General features: G+C 37.2%; 2 protein-coding genes across 9 annotated transcripts; one reads left to right on the top strand and one right to left on the bottom strand.

Annotated features, from left to right (window-relative positions):
- Positions 1-248: 248 nt before the first annotated feature.
- Positions 249-13,913, top strand: LOC133844430 (carbohydrate sulfotransferase 11). The gene is given in 10 exon segments (XM_062278414.1): positions 249-1,595; positions 9,273-9,449; positions 9,797-9,880; positions 9,959-10,022; positions 10,086-10,152; positions 10,911-10,998; positions 11,000-11,056; positions 11,124-11,279; positions 11,450-11,790; positions 11,855-13,913. Coding segments are annotated over 10 exon segments (1,269 nt in total). The 5' UTR covers positions 249-1,454; the 3' UTR covers positions 11,949-13,913.
- LOC133844426 (transcription initiation factor TFIID subunit 4) lies at positions 12,459-22,359 on the bottom strand. Of its 8 annotated transcripts, none has more exons than XM_062278401.1 (11): positions 22,231-22,359; positions 20,437-21,039; positions 18,845-19,009; positions 17,943-18,683; positions 16,335-16,826; positions 16,157-16,270; positions 15,865-16,098; positions 14,864-15,796; positions 14,629-14,802; positions 14,107-14,232; positions 12,459-14,044 (listed from the first exon to the last, which is right to left on the bottom strand). In XM_062278401.1, the coding sequence occupies exons 2-11, from the start codon at positions 20,848-20,850 to the stop codon at positions 13,886-13,888; spliced, it is 3,552 nt and encodes a 1,183-aa protein (XP_062134385.1). In that variant the 5' UTR covers positions 20,851-21,039; positions 22,231-22,359; the 3' UTR covers positions 12,459-13,885. The 8 variants fall into 8 exon arrangements, with proteins under 8 accessions (XP_062134385.1, XP_062134386.1, XP_062134384.1 ...); XM_062278402.1 differs by lacking the exon at positions 22,231-22,359 and adding an exon at positions 21,116-22,149; XM_062278400.1 differs by lacking the exon at positions 22,231-22,359 and adding an exon at positions 21,138-22,149.
- Between the last annotated feature and the right edge of the window lie 294 nt (positions 22,360-22,653).

The following is a 22,653-nucleotide window of genomic DNA, read 5'->3' as shown; positions in this document are numbered from 1 at the left end:
CCGCGCGACTCTCTCGCGTGCTCTCTCAGCAATAGCAACAACAAAATGCAAACTGAAACTGACAGTCGAATCAGAATCAGAGGGAGGCCAAAGTCTGTCTATGTGTGTGTGTGTTTGTGTGTGTTTGTTTCAGCCTGTGCTCATTTCGTTTCGCATTTGAATTCATTCGTGAAATGTGCGTCGCTCGGAACGGTGTGTTGCGGTTTTAATGTGTTTTGCTTCTGCTGCTTCTGCTTCTGTTGCTGCTTCTGCTGCTGCAGTGCGGCGCTTTATTCTTTGCGCCTTTCTCACACTACAAAAGCTGTATTTGATAGTCGCTGTCGTTGTTGTTGCAAATGGCATTACGTTTAGTGAATAGTGAAAATCACAGTTGTGGTTGTGGTTGCAATTGCAATTCATATTGATTGAGCGTCTTTCAATTGGCAAACAATCGAGTCAAGTCGAATACAAAAGCAAAGACAACGCACTCACTCGCAGCGTAGCAATTGACAGAATTACGTATACGCCGCGTGCGCTTTCATTTGTTTTGTTTGCGTGATTGCGATTGTTCGCGGGTGTATCTCTGTGTGCGTGTGTGTGTGTACGATTGTGTGTGTTTGTGTTTGTGTTGGTCGTGCGCCCATTTGAATGAATTTTATATAAATACCGAGCCAAACTTGGAGCACTGCCTAAATAGTTTTGCGAAAAAAAAAAAAAAAATGTTTTGCAAACAACAACAGCGTGCCAATTAAGTGAGTTTTTAGTATGCTCATAAAAACTGAAGCCAGCAGAAAGTGAACACATTACTGGGCTGTTTTTTATTTTTTTGTTCGAGCTCAAAGTCATGCAATGGCATTGCACCTGGGCACAGGCAACAAACAACACAAACAAACTTCCCGTGTTCAACGTCAAAAAATCAATAATTGACATCTTGACTTCACAACAGCAGCAGAAGCAGAAGCAGAAACAGCAGCCCGTAGAGAAAGTTGCGGAAGTTGTTCCGAAAAAAAAGAATGAAAAAAAGAATAACATAATATATAACACACCCTTAAGAATGAAATTAGAAATTCCATTTGCAAGATTCTTTGGCGTAGAGGAAAACATTTGTCATCATTTATGTGATGTTTCGTGTGTAATATTTGATATATTTTTGTACTCTGAACACAGCACAGAAGAGCACAGAGCAGCGTTAACTAAATTTAGCAATAACCAACAGCAACAACAAAACGGAGGCGTATTAAGAACGAATATGAACATGAACAAAATGTACAAAAACTGTCGCCAACTGCACGCAAAATTCACCGCGTAGCAGACTGAAATATTATTGAACACAACAACAACTAAAATGAATGGGAAATATATCAAAAGAAATAAAAATAGCAAATACTCGTAATAACTAATAAATAAAGTAAAGTAAAAACGTAAAGAAAAGAAAAGAAAAGAACCGTTTCTATGCATTTGGCCTTGTGTCTTAAATGAAATTGAACAAGAGCAACGCAAATTGTCGCGTACGGCGATATTTGCTCATCTTTACGGCATTATCGCTGCTATTGCTGCCGCTATCGTTGATCTACTTGGTATGGAATGAGCAGCTGCAGAAGATTAAGGGATACGAGGTGAGTCTTGAGACTTGAGTGAATGGATATTATATGTTAACCACACCCCACAAAACCACATCCAAGTCTGTGTCTGTGTTTGTGTGTGGCCCTGAACAAAGGCTGTAATTGTTTGCTGTAGCTGACTTCTAAGTGCCCTGCAAACACACACACACATACTCATACTGCACATGCACATACACACCAACACACCTATACCTATATTACACATTCGAGTAGTTGAACTGTTTGCAGGCGCTGCCCTGACAACAAGCAAATTGTCTCCGATCGATTTGCTTGTTATTCCATAAATCATCAATATATAATCACATCATCATCATCATCATCATTATCGTCATCATTATTATTGTGCATTAGCTTGGTACGTAATTAATCGTTATCTCTGCATATTATCAAATTGTATATATTCCTGCCACAAATTCACATTCCATGTGCGTCGTTTGCCTTTTTTTTTGGGAAAAGTAAATAAATCATTATTATAAATATAATCAAACTACCAAACATAAAATATACATTTAGTTTGCGCTGTTTGCCTTTTAGTTATCTGCAGGAAAAATAAATAAATCGTCATTATAACTACAATTGAACTACCTTAAAAAGACTTTTAATCGACTTGTGGTAGTTAATAAAACAACACGAATTGTAGCTTAGCGTCCGATTTATTCTGTTGCTCGATCAAGACTGACCGCGTAGCTTAATTATGTTATACATAGAATACATAGAATGTGAAATAGAATGAGAGAAAAGATAAAGAGAGCCAATATCGAGAGAGAGAGTTCGGATAGCCGAGAGAGCATCGAGTTAAAGTATATGTATGTATGTGTGTGTAGGCACACGTCCTACTACAACTCGGCCATCCTGCGAACCAGATCTCCTGATCTTGACTTTACAAAGAATAAAAATAAATCTTAACTAATACTTTTACTATTATTTCGTACAGTAAAATATTTTTATACATTTTTAATTATTATTTAATTCTTGCCTGATTAAATCATCGAAAAGTTTCTTCCATGTAAACATGGAAGTAGCCATTTTTCAAATCTAATTTTGTGAATGTTGCTGAGTTTACTAATTTGATAAATCTTTGTTGTTCTTAACTATTTTCTTCTAATAATTCCATAAAAGTTTTTTTTTTCATTTAATCTATCGCCCTTAATAAATTGATCCTCTAATAGTTGTGATTTAGCATAACAATCTCGTAACAGTTGTGGTTTAGCATAACAATCTCGTAACAGTTGTGTTATTTCCTAACAGTTTGTTTTCATTATTCGCTCTGTTATCGTTAACAGTCTGTGCTCCTAACAGATGTTGAATAATAATCTATGTTCCTAACAGTTGTTGCATGACAGTCTATGTTCCTAAAGTTGTTGCCTGACAGTCTATGTTCCTAACAGTTGTTGCCTAACAGTTGATGTCCCTTACAGTTGTTGCCTAATAATCTATGTTCCTAACAGTTGTTGCCTAACAGTCTGTGTTCCTAATAGATGTTGCCTTGTGATGAAGCGATCTTCTCCCAAATGCGTGCACATGATTTTCCGTCGAACTCTAGCGTAGCTTCCTTTCCGAGTGCGAGCGAGACCGCTGATCCACATTTTACTTCGTTTAGCTCAATTCTTCTCTTCTCCAGTACTGCCCGTTACATTTCCAGTGCTGCCCATAGCTTGAAATACAGAACTGCTGATGTTGTTGTTGTCGTTGCTGTCGCCCAAATTCGCGACTTCTGGCGCCGAATGCTGTGCAGCTGCGCGCAAAAAACTGTATGGCACCGTTGTTGTTGTCTCGATCCCGTTGCTGTCGTTGTTGTTGTCGCCCAAATTCGCGACTTCTGGCGCCGAACGCTGTGCAGCTGCGTGCAAAAACTGTGTGGCGCCGTTGTTGTTGTCTATTTCTGATGTAGACATCTGATGTGCAGCTTCGTTGTTCTGCGAATTTCGCAATTCCTCTTTGCTTAAACGTAATTCTTCTTGCAGCTTTTCAATGGTGTTTAACAAATCCTGGTCAACACCCTCTCCTCTGTCAGAATTTTCGCGAACATTTTGAGTCTGATCATGACGCTCGTTGTTGTTGTGCAATTCCTTTTCTTGGCCAGACAAAATATTCGCCAAACTTAATAAATCGTTGCTTCCTGCTGGTACTTTTTTAAACATCTTTGGTGAAACATCGAACAACCGTTTTATTAATTTCGCTCTGCTGCCTGTCGTGGGCAAACATAGCTCTGTTAGCCACTTTTTTAACTGGGCCGTAGCGTATTTGTCAAATGTAGACGTGTTCATGTTTTTTTTTTCATGGCCGATCCCACTTCTGAAATTGTGGTAGTTAATAAAACAACACGAATTGTAGCTTAGCGTCCGATTTATTCTGTTGCTCGATCAAGACTGACCGCGTAGCTTAATTATGTTATACATAGAATACATAGAATGTGAAATAGAATGAGAGAAAAGATAAAGAGAGCCAATATCGAGAGAGAGAGTTCGGATAGCCGAGAGAGCATCGAGTTAAAGTATATGTATGTATGTGTGTGTAGGCACACGTCCTACTACAGACTGTATAATAAATCTGAACAAATAAATAAATATTTATAGTAAATATAATCAAGCTATCATAGAAAGTCGTTAACCCAAAATTCACATTCAATATGCGGCGTTGACCTTTTTAGTATTGTTGTATAATAAATTTTGAAAAATAAATAAATAATAAAAATAAATATAGTCAAACTATATAAAATTAACCTTTGCTTTTGTTGTTGTATAATAAAATGTGGGAAATAAAACGATCTTATTTATAAATATAATCAAAATCTGGTCTTTACCCTTAAATTCGCATTTAATTAGCATCGTTTGCTTCTTGTATAATAAAAATGAAAAAAATAAATAAATAGTAAAAAGAAATATAAACAATCTATCCATAAAAATCTAAAAGGAGTGTGCTCGACTGTAAAATACACGCTACTCATCTCCAATAAAACCATATTTTACAAATATACTGAAAATATAAGACAAATATACTAAAATATACCCGCTACATAACTCCAATAAAACCTTATTCTACAAATATACGGAAAATATACCGCAAAGTACTAAAATATACCAACAGCTTTATTTGGTATGAAATAACATAGTTTCATATAAATATCTAATAATAAATAAATCATAATAAGAAACATAATCAAACTAAAATAAACAGCTTCCTCAAATTCCCATTTTATGCGCGTCTTTTCCTTGATAGCTTGTTGTTGTATAATAGATGTGGCAAAATAAAACAAATAAAGAGTATTTATAAAAATAATCTCACTATATAGACTCTTATCAGAAATTCACCTTTGACATTTGGCTCTCATCAGAATGTTTGTGGTATAATGAGTTAGGAAAGAAATAAACAAATAATGATAATATATACTATATAGATTGTTTCTCAGATTCTCATGCAATATGTTCCTATATAATACATTTAGGGAAATAAGTAAATAATTTTAAATATTGTCAAACTTTTCGAACCGATTCACATATGCGTCTTTGCATTGCAATAGATTTGTTTAAATAAATAAATACATAAATAATCCTAAAGAATATATTCAAATTTTAAAGACTGCTCCCTCAAATTCCCATTCCATTTGCGTCGTTAGATCTCTTAGATCTCTTGTATAAATTTCAATTTCATAAATAAATAAACAAATGATTATTTGCGACGCCCAGTTTGCGATTCAGTTTCACTTTCAGTTCCAGTTCTCAGTGAATGTTTATAAAATGGAATTTTACGCGTTGCTGATAACAATAATTCTTAATTTTATTATGCAACTTTCTATTTGTCGATTAGACAGCTTGAATTTCGTGAAATACATTTACTTTTTATATTCGCAACCAGTTTGCACCGCACTCGACTGGAGAGCATCATCATCATCATCATCATCATCATCATCATCATCGTCATCGACTTGCTGTGATTTTTATCGCTATTGCGATGCGAATGCGAATGCTATGTTTAGATTTCAGTCCCAGTCCAGTGTGAAGGGCATTCGAAAGATACATTCATAATACTCGAATTCCAGATACACATACCGCCGTGTGTTATTCTCTTTTCCACACGTATTACGTGTGTTGTACTTTTATAATGAGCAATTCTCGAAAGCTTAATATTTCCATAACAATTTTCCCCGATTCTCGCGATTTTTGTTTATGAAAGCTATTAGCAAAATTCAGCAGCGTTTACACCTCGTTGCACTGTGTAAGCGCTTTTAGAGGTGTAAATTAATTTAAAATTAGCTCAATATTGAGAGAATACTGCCTCAGGTATTATTGCAATTAGCAGTTGAATGTAACAACTAAACAACTGCATTGCTTTTAGCGGCTTCTGTTTTGCGCTGTCCGAGACACAAAGGCGCCCTTTCCCCTATTCTTATACCCGCTACCCTTAGGTTGGAGGGGTGTTATAACTTTGTGCCTTCAGGCAATGTATGTAACAAACAGAAGGAGGCATCTCCGACCATGTTTGTCTTTCCGTCTGTCTGTACTCTGTGGTGTATTTTTAAAGTAGTAGTATAGTAGAATGTACCAAATATGGACTGCGGTATATTTTAGTATTTTTCCGGTATATTTTTATAATATGTAGTTCGCGTACGCAGTATTATATTAATGTACCATTAATAAAGCGTGTAGTATATTCTAGTATTTTTTCGGTATATTAATTCGGTATATTTTTATAACACGTAGTTCGCGTATGTAGAATGATAAAGAGGTATATTTCAGTATTTTTTGGTATATTAATTCAGTATATTTTTAGAACAATATGGTGTATTTTTAATGTAATACTATATCGATGTACCAAATATAGTTTGTGGTATATTTCAGTATGTGCTCGGTATAATAATTCGGCACATTTTAGTATTTTGGTATACTAACTCGGCATATTTTGATATTTTTAGTATAATAAGTTTGGTATATTTTAAAAATGTGTTTTTTCTTAAATGGTTAGCGGGTATTTCACAGTCGAGCACACTCGATAGTAGCTTTCTTACATGTTTTTTTTTGTTTTGTTTTGTTGAGAACTCGAACAAATGGCAAATGGCATTTTGGCCTTGGGGCATGCCACAGCACAGCTTAATTGCCCCTTCAACAGTGGCCAGCGATAGAGAGTTAAACATTTGGCAGGACACGTCAGAGGCCTCTCAAAAATCAATGAAAGTCGACGTCTAATTTTTTGCGTTACATTATTCAAATGACACAATGCTTAGGCAGCAAAACAAACCAAAAAAGGGGACAACAAAAAACAACAGTGAAATAAAAACAAACGGAAAACACGCATATGCCAAACATTGGCATAATTAAGCACAGACACACCTACACACACACACGCATACAGTGAATGAGATGTGCGGACATGCACAGACAGGCATAAACATGTACAGCAAGCCGTTTAAGTGACAAGACGCCCACATTTCAACGCCCACGTCTCACAGCTCACATCTTTCACTTATTAACCTCCCACCCACACACACACAATCACATACACACAGTTCACTTCATGCACATAGCGCCACTTTTGTTGCAAACCAAAACCAAAAGCACATACATAAAAATAAATATGAAATTAATGAAGATGAACTGAGAAATACCCGTCGAAGAATTGTCAGGAATTGAGAAGAATGAACTTAAAGATATCATTTGAGCAATTGCAATGAGTTAATACATGATGAATTTGAAAAACAATTGAAAAAAATTGATAAACAATGAACATCAAAATAAGTATCAAAATAAGTATATATACAAAATAAGTATATACCCTTCAAATAATAGTTGAGATGATAGATGATGAACATAAACATAACCATTGAACAATTAAACAGAATTGATATGTATAAACTTGAAGATAGCATTTGACAAACTGTAAATAATAGATGAATAAAGTATAAATACGAGCTAAACAATTTTCAAGAATTAAAAGATGAAGAACATAAAAATACGTCCAAGAGAATTGTAATGAATTGATAGATGAAAAACAGAATTTACCCGCTAAGCAATTGCAATGCAAATTGTGCTTAAATACAAACTATAAAAATATTACATTTTCTTGAGCTTAGACAGAGTTTTAGTATTTACTGTATACTAACAAATATTTGCAATCACAGTTTTCAATTATCCATAAAAATAGCAATGTTTATAGAGATAAAGCTTGAGATGCACGTTACGTATTCGTTGCGCTCAAAAGTAGGCTATGATTTATTTTTGTAAATTTTTTACTCAGCCAACGCTATTTATAAATGAATTTAATCGTATAACTTACTCAACTTTGGCAATATATAAATATTGTATGTAATTGACATAGCTTATGAAAGCATATTTATTACCTTTGAATTACAATAATACTACTTAAAAGTAGAGGAGATGCATTTGATTTGCTTCTTTGCAATGCGTATTGGCAAAACCTCCGCCTTTAACTCACTTGAACTGCTTTACATTAAATAAATATACATAAATAAATATAAAAAGAGTTTAACAAATTATTCTCTTTGAATAATTTGTAATTAAAAAGAAGCAGCAGAGACGCATTTGAACTGTTTCTTTTTCTTTTTAATGTGTCTTTGGCCAAATCCAACGTTCCAAAGCTCAATCACAATAATACTAATTAGATTTAATTACCAGAAAAGAAACCTCAATGTGAAATCTCTTGAACTTCTTCAACGTTAAATAAAAAAATAGGTTACCTATTATATTTCCCTCAAAATAATACTAATTACAAGTAGCATAGATGATTGAGTTTCTTATAAATGTGAATTGGTTAATTCCGCTTCAATTTCCCTTCAATGAAACTTCTTTAAACTACTTCAAGTTAATCTACGCTTAACTAAATTAATTAATTTTGGCAAAGTTTCGCAAATTTTAATGCTATTAAAATTCATAATTAGTATAGTAATAGAACTCATTAGAAAAAGACTCAGATATGCCTTTGTATAACTCATGAACTTTGCTTAAATCACCAAGCTCAAGTACCTTTGAAACCTCTTAAAACTAGTTCAGTTTATGTTGAACAAATATAAATATTCTCCATATATTTTTGAATAATAGTTGTCAAATATATTACTTAAAAAATGTATAATAAGAATAGCAATTATATTTGAGTTAATAAAAATTTACAGTAGCAAAGATTTTCTTTTAGCTTTTCCCCGCTATTGTTTAAGTTCCGCCTCTAAACGCAATTCGATATACCCCTCATTCACTTAACTGCTGGGTATATAGAAATACGAGTAGTGCAGGGGCCAAATGACAACTGCAAATTGCCTTGACCGCTGCACAATCATGTAGCTAGCTGAGACTTAACGTACATATGTATATAATAAAGCCTCCTCATCAGAACGAACGTTTACAGCTCTCACATACATATACATATTTGCGATTTTTAATTGGGTTGAGCGCTGCCTTGACACTGAAATGCCAGTGACATGCGTCAGAGAGGCGACTATTAAACATGACTGTTGCGACTATTTAAAATATGAAAATATTATTAATAGTAAACAAATCTGGCGATAACTCATATATAAAAAACGCTTGTATATATTACGCATACGCCTCGTCATGATTGCTTTAAAATCAAATGCCCAACTCCCTTCACTCTCTCTCTCTCTCTCCAAATGTGTTTTGACTCTTCGTTGAGTCTTTTTAGTTAATGTGTTGAATGCTTTTTTAGGCCTTTAATGCGCAACAGCAGCAGCAAGAGCAACAACAGCAGCAACAACAACAGCAACCGCTGTCGGTGGGCCAAACATTTCGTTATCCTGTGCTGCTGCTGAACAAAAACAAAAACAAGGAGTTGACTGTGGTCGCAACGGGCAAGACTAAGAATAAGTGGCGCTATGTTGATAAAGTAAATATAACACACACACATATACACACACATAATTAATGAGCACATAACAAACACACGAACACACACACACACACTCAAAGTCTCATTTATAGTGCATTAAAATGCGCAATTATTGAAATTTGTTACATTAACCGCGCGTCTCTGGCAAATTAATGATTGACAGTTGTTTGGGTTTGGCGTCATCATCATCGGCATCATTATCACCATCATCATCATCATTTTAGTCATCAGCATACCTTGAAAATTGTGTTTACTGTGTTATTAAGTTTTGTTTATCATGCTCAAATGGCCCATTTCTCAAGTGCTTTCCTTTCCGTTCTCGTTTCCATCAACTGCACCCACAGATTAACAATGAAACAGGACTTCCGCTTATACCCGACTATGCAGTGCAGACGCTTTCACAGGACGAAATGCAGGAAATGTCTGTGGTAAAGTCATTTATCTACCACATCCGCTTTATACGCTTTTAATTGTACTTTTCTTCTTTTTTTTTTAATGATTCGCAGCGCATGGAAGAACGACTTGAGAGACTGAAGGACAAGTGCTCGGAGTACGGTTTGGATGTGTTGGGTGAGCTACGATTTTATGATCTAATAAACTATGTACTTAATGCTTAATACCAATTTGTTGCAGGTCATGATTCGTGGCATACACCAAACACATGGGAGTTCTTAGTGAATAAAAAGTATCATATTATATGGTAAGCTATAAATCAACACACTTATTTATTTTAAAGTAGTAAGAAAGCAAAAGCCGAGTGGTATTATTCTCAAAACATAACAAAGTAATTTACCGAAAAATACTAAAATAGATCAAAAGTTATAAATTTTATATGCTTTCGGTATATTCTAAAATATACTTATTTCCAAATTGGTATGCGTTTTTGGTATTTTAGTATTTTGTCGTTATATAAATATAGTATATTTCTATAATAATATCACTCTCATTTCGATATTCTACTACCAAATAGGCTACAAAAACAAATCCGACATCAGCACCTTTTTTTTGCTGTATGCAATTATTTCTTAAATAACTTCAATAATTTTCAGTATCGATAAATATTATAGTAATGAATGTGTGTACCAAAAATTACTACACTAGCTTCAAAACTAAGCTTACTATTAGATTTCAGCGAGTAGAAAAAGTAATATAAGAAAAACAGTAATAATAATTTTTTAGTTTCCTTTAAAATGAAGTTTAAAGTCGTTAACGTAAGAATATTACGATTATGCAAACCAAAAAACAAAATGAACGAATTTATATATCGTAGAAGAGAAAAAGTTCCTAAAATCAAACTCAGCTCTCAACTCAATATAGATATAATCCAGAGCCATAAGTATAAGCTTTACTTACTTTTAATATTTGTTTCTAGTTTATGTTTTTTCCACCAGAGAATTACTCATATATTATATACTTTAATTAAAGCTAAAGAATTAAGTACACTTTACTATATTTCAGGTGCAATGTCTTTAAGGCAGCATCATCGTCCTGGATGTTCAATTTCAATGTGCTGGCTGGTTACACGCCGAACTATTTGCATAAGACCAAAAAAAATTCTGCTGAACTTGGCCAGAGAGCGTTATCCACGTGTGACACTTCAAGAGGTGACTTAAAATTACTATATCTTTAATTCGATAATCTAACTAATACTGGAAATACTTTGAATTGCAGCTGCGCGAGGCACAAAATGATTCAATTACATTTATTATAGCTAGGAATCCCTTCGAGAGACTGTTGAGCGCCTATCGAGATAAAATTGTATTCGCTCTACCTTATTCCTTTCACGATAAGCTGGGACGCAGCATTGTGCGCACCTACCGCAAAAAGGTAAAGAAATTTACTAGACCCAACTTTAATGGGTATTCTAGTTAACTCATTTGCATTTACAATACTCATAACGTAATTATTTTTGATCGTAAAAAGTTCCGCTAAATTAGCTACTTTCATGATAAATTTGGTCATAAAACTTCCGCTAATTTAAGTAATTTCTTTCTCAGCCAAAGCTGGTGGCACGTTCTGGCAACACAAAGTATCCGTCATTTCCTGAATTCGTCCACTGGCTGCTCGACCAGGTGAAGCGTGGCAACTACATCGACATGCACTTTGTGTCGGCGACATCATTTTGCACTCCCTGCCTGATTCGCTTTGATATGATACTCAAATTCGAATCGCTGGCAGAGGATCAACTATATCTAATCGAAAAGACTGGCCTCAAGCGTGTCATTGCCCCGGTGTGGCGGAACATGGGCAAAGGAGGCAGAAAAACGCAGGAGTTGCAACAGCAATTCTATTCACAGCTGACCAGGAAGGAGATGATGGCGCTGTATGAATATTATCAGTGAGTTTGCAGTCTCTTAACTTGGATCAAATTCAGTAATTCATCGAACATTTTATTTTCACAGATTCGACTTTGATCTGTTCGGCTATGACATTAAAGAATATTTGAAATATGCTCGAGCAGATGCATTGGAAGATGCCGCCGCATCGGTGGCGTAGTAACTAAGCTAACTAACTCTATAGCTAAGCTTAAACTTAAACTTACAAATTCATAGAATTTAGCGAAATGAAATCTTAGACACAATACATATGAACTAATTAGCCGTCACAGTACGTAAATTGCAAATGTTGATAATAATGAATGAAACAATAATAAAGTTAAAGAGAGAAAAGTAATGAAGAAATGATATTATTAGGGGATATGTTATTTCTTCTTCTCATCCGACAATTCATACAAAATCTAGTTGGGTTCCAAATATGAATTTCGTTTTATTTTTGTTGTTGTTTCTTTGTTTGTTAATAAAAATAATAAGTTTAATTTGTAATATTAAATGATTATATAAAAAATAGCAATAATAAAAAAATCATTAAATTCGACTACATATTGTATAATTTAATGAATTAACTAGCTACAATAATTAACTGAGATACCGTTACACAAATCTTTACTGCATTCTCTCGACCAATATCGAATCTTTCCCATAAGTTTTGAGCGCATCGAATTAGTTGTTTCTTTTAATTTTGTTTTATTTTTTTTTTGTTTGTTTTGTTTTTTGTTGTTTTAACTTAAATTATACATACAATAGGGTTTGCTTGTTGTTTTTCGTTTTTTAGTAACTGTAAAACATAATATGCATGTATATATTTATAGATGTATTTAATATATTCAGTTATATGCCTACTAAACTATGCGCTGTTGAAGTTTGCATCATCTAGTTGTACATTATTTTTTAGCACACACACAGAATTTGAAATTGTTTTGTTTGTTTTTAAATTTATATTTAATATATATACGTGGTCAATTGATTTCAGTGTATTTTACAATATTACGGCGTTTTCTTCTTTTTTCCATTCATAATTTTTTTTTGTATAAAATTTACCTATTTTGTGGCTGGTGCAAATGTTCAAAATGAAAAGTCTACCTGCAAGAACATTATAAAGACGCACACTCACGTTGGGCGCCACTAATAATCATAATAATAATGATAATAAAAAAACATATATATTGTATGTTTAGTGTCTACAACTACGTTCGGGTTTTTAGTTCTATTTTTGCTGTAAATTTGTTAATTACGATGTGTTGTTGTTGTTGTTTACCTAGTTAAACTATCGAAAAAACTTAGTCTGCACTTTATACACATCTATTTAGGTTTTTGTTTTGTTTCTGGTTGTTTATTCATAAGCTAATTAAAATTACATCAATTTGTTTAAACAACTACAACTAGTTCAATGTATGCATATTGTGGATATTTTTCTCTTATTTTGTTTTGTTGTTTGCTTTTTCCTTATTCTCTTGCTTTTGCAACTTGCAATATGGTTTTAAAAACCATCTTATGATCGATCTTGAATGCTAACTTAAACACTAAAATTACGCTTGATTTTTTCGTTTAACAATCTAAGCTACACAATTTAATCATATTATTTATATATGTTTATATCGTTTAGATAAGGCCGTCAATGCAATTATTACTGCAATTAATTATATATTATATTTTAAACATTACAAAATCAAACGCTGGCTGACTGCACGTTGATGCTTTTGTTTTTATGATTTACTTCTTTTCTTTTCATTTCTTTTTGTTTGTTATTAGTTCTGTTGTTGATGTTGGTTTTTGGATTGGTTTGGTTTAAGTGTTGTAGGCGTTTCTTTTGTTTTTAATTGGAAAACGAGAAGTATATGAGTTATAGAAAATTATAATTACAATTTAAATTTGTATGTCTAACTAAAAATAACAAGGGGACGACGCAGTTAAATGTGACAGCTAAAGTATATTGCAAATTAATGAACCAAGCTGAATTGGCGCAAATTGAAATTAGACCAAGAGGACAGTAACAGACGACAGGAGGCGGAGACAGTGGCGGAGGCGGAGGCAGAGGCGGAGATGGAGCCGTACAGGAGCGTAGGTGCGTATGAACAACGGCTGCGCCAGCAGCGATCACTTGAGGTAAGTTTTGAACAGCAGCGAGCTGCGACAAAATTCACGTTCCTGCTCCATGTAGAAGAGCATATCGCGTAGATTGACACGTTTAATGCGCGGCCGCAACGTTGTCGATGTGTTGCCACTACTGCTCAGCAGACCGCCACTACTGGAACCCTGTAAGGAAATCATTGGTTGTCAACTAAGGCATGCTTCTGGCGAGATTTAAGAGTACTCACCACACCCACTCCGCTCGCTTCGCTATCTAGTTTGAGTTTCTTACGCGGTCCAATCGCCTGAAGTGCCGTCAGATTCGCATCACGTTGGCGCAGTTCCTCCATTTCAGCACGCTGCATCTCTTTTGCCTTAAGTGAATGAATAGAAATAAAGAATTCGAATTAGAGATGTATTAATATAGTTGGAAATATTAATATCAATATCAATACTAGCGCTAAACAATTTTTTAAAATACTTTTTGTAACCGAATCTATAGGATAGAAGGGCATTATACTCTTTGGTATATTTTGAATGTAGTATTGTATAAATATACCAAATATATTCTAAGGTATATTTTCATGTTTCTGTACCTTCGGTTTTTTTTTTTAAGTATTTTTACGGTATATTCATTTGGTATATTTTAAAATAAATACTGCACCGTTCTTCTTTCATTAAAAATGGGTAGCGGGTATCTCTCAGTCGAGCACACTCGACCGCAGCTTTTTTACTTGTTATATATTAAATAAAATAAAAAGTTCGCTTACTCTCGCCTTCATTTTGGCCTGCTCGGGATCCTCCACTCGCGTCCTGGACTTGGCAGCACGCAGCAGCATCTCACGTTCCAGTTCTTCGTGTCGCTTCTGTTCCGCCTTATCCAACTCCTCCAAGAACTTGATTTGGCCTCGCACATCTTTCGCCGCCTCATACCGTGGATCCAACTGCGGGACGAACATGCAACATTTTAGTATGGAAAAGTGGGAATACAAGTGCTGCACTTACCTTGATGACATCAATGCGATGCTCCGCTATCACAGCCAACTTCTCCACAATGTTCTTGAGCCTTTCCTGGCACGCATGCGATATGAGCACAGCCACATCCTGTGATGGTTCCTCGAGACCACGTTCGGCGGTTATTGCGCGTATTCGCGCCTGCAATGCTGGTAGATTGAGAAACACCTCGTCCTTACACGATCGGATTTGTGTGCCAATGTTTTCGGTGCAACCCAGAATTCGCTGCGATTCCTCGGCCAAATTAACGCCACCCATCGCCGCTACATCGTTGATGTCATCGTCCCCATACATGGAAGACGACATCGAGCTCTGTTGGAAAAACGAATTAGCAGCCGCAGCTGCGGCCGCCGTCGCCGCGGATGTTGCCATTCCACTGCTACTATTCAGCTTGTCGTCCTTGGCATCTCGATCCACTGCATCGCGTTTCTTTTTACTCACTGTCTTGTTGGGCATGGGCATTGAGTTGCGCGGTAGCGTCTTGGCCGAAATGGGCGTTAGCGAGGCATTGATGCGCTCAATGTGCGGCAATTGCGGTGCCTTAATCTCAACCAGCTTCGGCTCAAAGTGATTATTGTTGTTCTGATGCAGCGAATTCTGCATCTGTTCGCGGGCACGCAAAGCCTCCGGCGGCAAATGCACCGTGGGCAGCGACGGCACCGGCAACGAGGTGGTCGAGGCCGAATTGATCGTCGAAAGCACGGATAACGTTGGCGTTGGGGGTGGTCCGCTGTTGGATGATATGGCCGCCAGCGAGGGCGGATGCAAACTGGGCGTTATGGCCTTGATCTGCGTCTGGCCAACTTTAACGGCAGTGACTTTGTTCGTGGGCGTGCTGTTTGGCGGCCGAGGCGTGGCTCGAATCTGCACTGAACTCGTGCGCTGCAGCTGGGCATTGTGTGGACCACGGATTTGCACAATGTTCTAAATGGCAAGAAGAGAAGGAGTTAGTGCATCGCTTAAAGGAATAAAATGCTCTTCCTTGGACTTACCGCCTGTGTGGGCATTGGCAGCGAAGGCATTTGGCCGCGTATGGCGCCTGTGTTCACCAGACGCGGCGCTGTGGGTAAACGTATGCTTGGCGGCTGCTTCGATATCGTTGTGTGGCCAATTGTGGGCCGCGGCACATTGCCCAGGGCATTCTGTTGGATCATGCGCACCTGTGTCTGTCCAATGGTCGTCGTAGTCTGGCTGAGTCCAATGGGACGGATTTGCGCCTGAATTTTCTGCAAACAGTTTTACAATTAATGATCTAAACTGATTTGATTTGTTATATTTTCTTACCGGCAGCTGCTGCGGCAGTCCAGGTAATCCCAACACATGCTGCGCTGGCGGTTTAATGCCCTCTATAACCAGCTCCTTGGTGTAGAGCGCCTGGCGCAACAGTGGCAGACTTTTCTATAGGTTAAATTAAGCATATTAATATATTGTGCTCAGTAAAAAGTTAAAATAGTTGTTATACCTTTAGAAAACCAATGAGGCACGGCTGTGGACTGGCGTTGAGTAAACGCTCCAGGCGATCACAAAACTCCTCGGGCTCCACATTCGCATTGACCAGCTCCTGGATGAGCGTGCGCACATTTTTCTCCACCGGCTTGGGTTCGCGTGTCGACAATTCGATTAAATTGGCTAAAAACTTGCGACATTTCTCTTTGGTATTGCCCTGCGCCGCCGTTGTTGTTGTCGTATTAACAGCATTTGATGCTGTCGCCGCCGCCGATGCCGCCGCTGCTGCACTCACAACTTGCACATTGTTCGCCTGTGTCTGGGGCTGAACTGCTGCTGGTATCGTTTGGATTTGCGTTACCTGCGGCAAATGTGGCGCCTGCTGCGGCTGCGTCTGCTGTAGCTGGGCCAAATGCGGAGGCTGCGAGCCGCTGCCATAAGTGTGCGCATTGCTGCTGGCCACCGAGTTCACAATTATGTTGCTCGACGCCGTCGTGTTCGTCATCGACTGCAGATAGAACAAATCGGATTAGTAAATATATAAGAAAAGTATTAGATTTAAAATTAATGCTATGGTGTTCAGTCAGTGCAAATTAAGAGCGTAAAGCGTTACAAGTTTTAGCTAGAAATAAAGGTAAATGATGAATCGGATGATCGTGGCTCACAAGGGCAACTGAATCCGAGAAGTGTTTTTGTGTGTAAACGAACGAATTGTACATTTTAATCGACTTCTTTTCTACACTTTTAGTAAATTACATTTTGCAGACAGGCAATTTTTCTCTATCTAAATTAAGTGATAATTCATTTAAATTTCTTTGTATCGAAATATTGATCGGACACACTTCAAAATAAATGTCATAATATATTCCGAAACATATGGATTTTATAGTTGACGAACAGAAAGGTAATTTTTCTGTTCCCAATTTAACATTATCATTGTATCAAAATATATACATTCAATGATCGGACATACTCAAAAGTAAATTTCTTAGCATGTGGATTTTGTGTTCACATATTTCTAGCTGATGAATCAGTGATTTTACAATTGTTTCGTGTTGAATTACTCATATATTAATATTTATATATATACTATATTCATTTGATAAGCCGTCTGCATTATTCGTTTACACACAAATGACTGGGGACGCCGTTAAGCCACATGCTCATTAATTCTAAATGGGCTAAATGATTAATTTGAATGTTCAGAATTCCTTTACAAAAAAAAAAGTTGAGCAGCAACGCAGCATAGAACTGCAGCGAAAGACGTAAATCATAAACAAATATATATATTGAATATATTATATCTTAAATACACACACACAGTTACAACGCAACATGCAAAACTGAGCAGAAGAAGTACAAATACTATCAAGATTGAAATACTTAATTGAAATTAAAAAAAAAAAAATGCCGACTGACTGCAAAAGTCTTTAACAAAATGGAAATTGAAACTGAAGCGTAGCTTAAAAAAAATACAATTAACAGATCAGTTCAAATGCATAAACAGACAAATAGAGAGAGAGAATTTTACGAAATTATTTGGAAATTTGAAAATTTGAAGACATTTTTCCATTCAAGCAAAGTTTAAGTTAAAGTTTGTTATGTTTTCCTTTAGGTTTTTTACGTTTTGCTTGATCTTTATGGTTGCCGCGACATTCGCGGCAGCGGCTGCGGCAGCCGCGGCTGCTGCGCTGCTTGCGCTGGCTGCTGAGGCCTGTTGCTGCTGTTGTTTATGCTGAGCCTGTTGCTGCTGCTGCTGTTTGAGATGTAGCTGTAGCTTCTGTTGCTGTTGCAGGTTAGTAGCGGGTTTGTTGCTGTTGTTGTTGTTGTTGGTAGTGGTTGTGGTATTGGTGGTGGTGTTGTTGGTGGTGGTGTTATTATTAATATTATTAAGATTATTATTGCTGGATGGGAGGATTGTGGATGAAGTTCGGACAATCGTTTTGCGCAGTGCAATACTAGTGCTGGCAGTTGTTGCTTGTGAGGATGATTGTGTGCTTGACTGAAGGTGTTGTTGTTGCTGCTGCTGCTGTTGTTGCTGCTGCTGCGTCTGTTGTTGTTGTTGCTGTGATGGAGCTTGGCCATGATATCTACTTACAGCTGCAGCCGGCACAGTTTGCAAGCGTATCTGTGTTGTTGTGGGATGATTTGTGGTTGTTGTTGTTGTGTTGTTACTGTTGTTGTTGCTGTTGTTGTTACTGCTGTTGTTGTTGCTGCTGTTGATGTTGCTGGTGTTGGATATGGTCTGTGTCATCGTCGGCGGGCCCGTCGTTGTGGCCGTACCCACGCGCAACAATTGAAATCCATTATCCGTTTTCACTAACAGTGCAGGCGTTTGTCCTGCATTTATTGTGCTTAAAGTTATCTATTGAGAACAAAAATGGGAAAGAAAAAGAGAGAGAGACAATAGACACAGTTCGACCCGCTGATAATGGTAATTTGAATATGTATGTGTGTGTGTGTGCAAGTGGGATTAGTACTGAAGAGAAGAACCCACCACACAACAACAAGAGTCGCGCCACTTACCGATGGACTCTGTGGCCTCACTCCGGGCATGTGGGGATTGCTGATGACCACGCGACTCAGCGGATTGGCGGGCATGTTCTTTGGCTGCTGCTGCGTCGGACCTTGCGGACGCATGCCGACCACAACTCCAGCGGGCAGCATCGAGTTGAGCAGCGGCTGCCCGGCCTGTGGAACACAATTAGAATATTAGCATGATTTTAAAAATAGTGTGGGAGAAGTCAAGTGAGTTTTCTATAGGCGGCAATACATATAAGCTTTGATAGAGTTCACAGCATTTGTGTTCAATTTAGCGTTTTTCTTTTTTCTTTTCACTACACATGCAGCAGTTCACGTCGATGTCGATGGAAACAAGGTCAAAGTTGAGCAAGAGCAAGATCAGTCCGAAAAATGTGCGATTTTGCAACTACAAATTAAAAATAATCTACTACACTAAAAGCCAAGTTAAAAAGTCATCGTCGTGTACTACGGGCAATATTAACTAAACCATCAAAATCGGTTTTATAAAATGGAAAAGAAGGGTCTAAAAAGTCAGGGATTTAATAATTTGGTAATATGAAAGCATAAGAAGTTAATAACTTTACTAAAGTCAAAGTATAGAAAAAAAATATATGGAAGCATTGTGAAAACATCATCTATAAAAATTTCGTTAGGAACTTAAACTCTGTAACTCTGAGCTTAAACTCTCCAAATTTGTATCTATTAAAAATGAATAAGACATCCAACAATTATGCATACATTTAGTCTAAACAGTGGCTGTTCAATATAGAGACTTTCTTCCAATTACTATTTCAATAAGAGAATACTTTAGAATTATATTTGTTTTAATCTTTAGCTAAACACAATTTTGAGGATCAACCTTCAGCTAAGCAAATTTGTTACATTAATTATTAATATGGAAGGTCTTGTCAAAAACAAATTTTTATTTTTTTTTTTCATATTTTGCTAAAATCTCTTCCTAAAACTATTACTAATATCAAATTCCATGACTGGATAAATATGAATATTGCGAAAAGGTTAACAGAGATCAGCAAAATTGAGATTGTTGTTGAAGGAATTAAGAATTGAGCTTTACTCTTAAATTTTCCTTAATAATAATTGGATATTTTTGGTAATCAAGTTAAATAACGAAAGCAAATTAAACAAACTAGCTTCTAAATTGAAAATTTTGTGTTATAAACTGCGTTTTTCTGGCTACATTAATGTACTATAAAATTGATAACTATGATAACTAGAATTATATTGAGTAAATAAGTAATAAACTAAACGAAAGATATATTGTAATTGAATAGATCATGTATATGGAACATTCACTGTGCTAACTACAAAATGTTTTGGTGTTTTGATGCCAGTTTTTTTGTTGAAAGACGCACGCTAATCGTGGCTAAATGAATAAGGCGGTATAAAGCGAGAGAGTGGGAACAGAATACAGATTGGGAACAGATTACAGAAGTGAGGTGTGTGGGTGTAAGTGTGTGCGTGTGTCTGTGAGAGAGACAAGAGTGTGAGTAGAACGGCGCCTGATATTTGGGGCTCGCTTTTAAAATGTGGATCACGTTGGTGGTGTGGTTGGAGTTGTTGTTGTTGGTGGATACCTGATTGATGGTCTTGGTCATTGTTACGATTCCTGCTGGTGCACTTGATACTAGACCCGCCGGCAGGGTGACAGCATGGTGATTGGATTTAATAACTAAGGTTTGTGTTTGCGTGGCACCTACTGATTGCGTTTGCTGCTGCTGTTGTTGCTGCTGCTGTTGCACCTGATGTTGCTGCTGCTGTGGATGATGATGCGAGACCTGCGATAATCCGGGCATTCCCGTATGTCCACCCAAGCCCGCCGTAATCGTCTTGATCGTTGTCGTGTTCGGCAGCTGGGCCGTTGAGATGATCGTCGGTCCGCCGGGAGCGCCGCCAATGTTGATGGTGCCATTGGGCAGCGGTTGGCTGGTGAACGTGATGCGATTGCTGCTGGCCGATGTGGCCGTTGCTGCCGTCTGGCTGCTGTTCATTGCTCTTCTTCTGTTTGGCTCTCGTTTTGATTAACCAAAGTCTTCTTCTCCTGCTGCTGCTGTCGCTTTAAACTGGAATCAGTCTTCAGCCTGTTTTTGTGTTTGTTGCTAGATCAACTGAGCATCATCTGCAGCATGTTGGTGTTTTGATTGTTATTGCTGTTGTGGCATATTCGTGTGGCATCAATGCTGCAAGCAAATTGTGGTACACTTTAGTTGAATTTTGTTTGCAACAAATTGGTCACAGCGACAACTCCAGAGCTACCTGGCAAGGAAGACAGTTTTACCTGTGGGTCATAAAACTGCTTCCTCTTCTTCTTCGGTGCTCGTTCTTTTTTTCGCTCTTTCTGTTGCAGATGTTTCAAGAAGAAGAAGCAGAAGCGGGGGCGGGCAGGGAAGAGGGGCGCAGGTGAAAGCCGACAAACGAGACGCTGCTTTGCACTGCTAATTTCACATTCAACTATCGACACAATCCGTAATCACCTTGCGGGTGCTCCGCTGGCCAAAAGTGGCAAAAGCAATCGCAAAATGCTCCGCGCTCACTCACTCGCACTTATGCTCGCTTATTCACGCGGCTGCTGCGCTGGCGACGTCAACGACAGCGACGACGGCGACAACGACGTTGACTCCTTGTCACTAGAGCACTGACTTTTTGTTATATGTTGAATTTGCTTTTTGGATTAATCGTTTGATTATTTCTGTTGCTTTTATTTGATTTATCACACACACGCGCGCACGCGGCCTCTAGCGCAGACTGTTTGTTGAGCACTGTATTTATTGTCGCTTTATTTTGATTATTTTGGATGTACAAAAAATTTGGCAGCGACCGAGCGACAACGCCGCCATTTTCACGAATGCGCGTGCAAAACGACAGTAAACGCGCAAAGAGGGGCCGCAGACGTCGATAAAAGTGCGAGACAAAACGCAACGCTGAACAAAATTTTCATCATCCGCTAGAGGTCGCTAGCACTTTAGAAGCGGCATTGCCAACATACACAACACATAGCGAGCAAATAGTTGCGTTTTGCGTCGGGCAGCCGACTTAACGTGAGTTACAATTTGCGCGCAGCCGACTTCACACAAGTTGAAAAAATTTGTCACTTCGCCTCCGGAATTCTCACGTTTTGCCGCCACATTTCCCCGTGTACAAAAACAATAATGTTCGACTTACTGTCCGCATGCATTAACGTACAATATCATTTATATGGGGGTATGAGTATTATTATTAACAAATGTAGTGCAACGAATTATTGCTATTGTTATCAAGGTAATAATCGCTTGATGACTGTCGCTCTTTGGCCTGGTTCTATTTGTTGTTGTCGTTGGTACAGGCTGAGGCAATTTTTTCGTAAATTGTGGCTTATTTAAAAAAGCACTCACGTTAATTCATTTTGCATTACAACTGTGTACACCAGAGCGCATTTTTAACGTTTAATACTACGTTTTTCTTGGCGAAAACAACAATTGAATGTTTATTAACCGTCCACCGCAACCAGATTAACTTTTTACAGCACAGTGTGGCCAACGGTCATAAGGAATAAAATGCGACAATGTTTTATAGGTATGCCCAATATACTATTATTCTTATTTAAGATAATTATTACTTTGTTGGTAAATATTTATAAAGTATATTTACATGCTTTATTATTATCGTTTTCAATGAGAAAATGAGATATATTTGACGTATGCAACAATTACTTATCGACTATCGATTTGACACCATATCTTCATGAGAGTGTTTAACAATATGGTAAAATAGGGCGGGAACGTTTAACAACACTGAATCAATTTGAAATGAAATAC

The sequence above is a fragment of the Drosophila sulfurigaster genome, chromosome 3, assembly GCF_023558435.1.
Source record: "Drosophila sulfurigaster albostrigata strain 15112-1811.04 chromosome 3, ASM2355843v2, whole genome shotgun sequence".
In the NCBI taxonomy this organism is placed as follows: domain Eukaryota; kingdom Metazoa; phylum Arthropoda; class Insecta; order Diptera; family Drosophilidae; genus Drosophila; species Drosophila sulfurigaster.
This window is presented reverse-complemented; position numbering and strand designations above follow the sequence as displayed.

What these genes read in the sequence shown, in the direction of transcription:
- LOC133844426 (XM_062278401.1), bottom strand. Translation starts at nt 20,850, where the DNA reads ATGAACAGCAGCCAGACGGCAGCAACGGCCACATCGGCCAGCAGCAAT. An exon ending in TGACCAAGACCATCAATCAG is followed by an intron (nt 19,010 to 20,436) that starts GTATCCACCAAC and finishes TGTGTTCCACAG; the next exon opens with GCCGGGCAGCCGCTGCTCAA. An exon ending in AGGCCAAAATGAAGGCGAGA is followed by an intron (nt 14,233 to 14,628) that starts GTAAGCGAACTT and finishes CATTCACTTAAG; the next exon opens with GCAAAAGAGATGCAGCGTGC.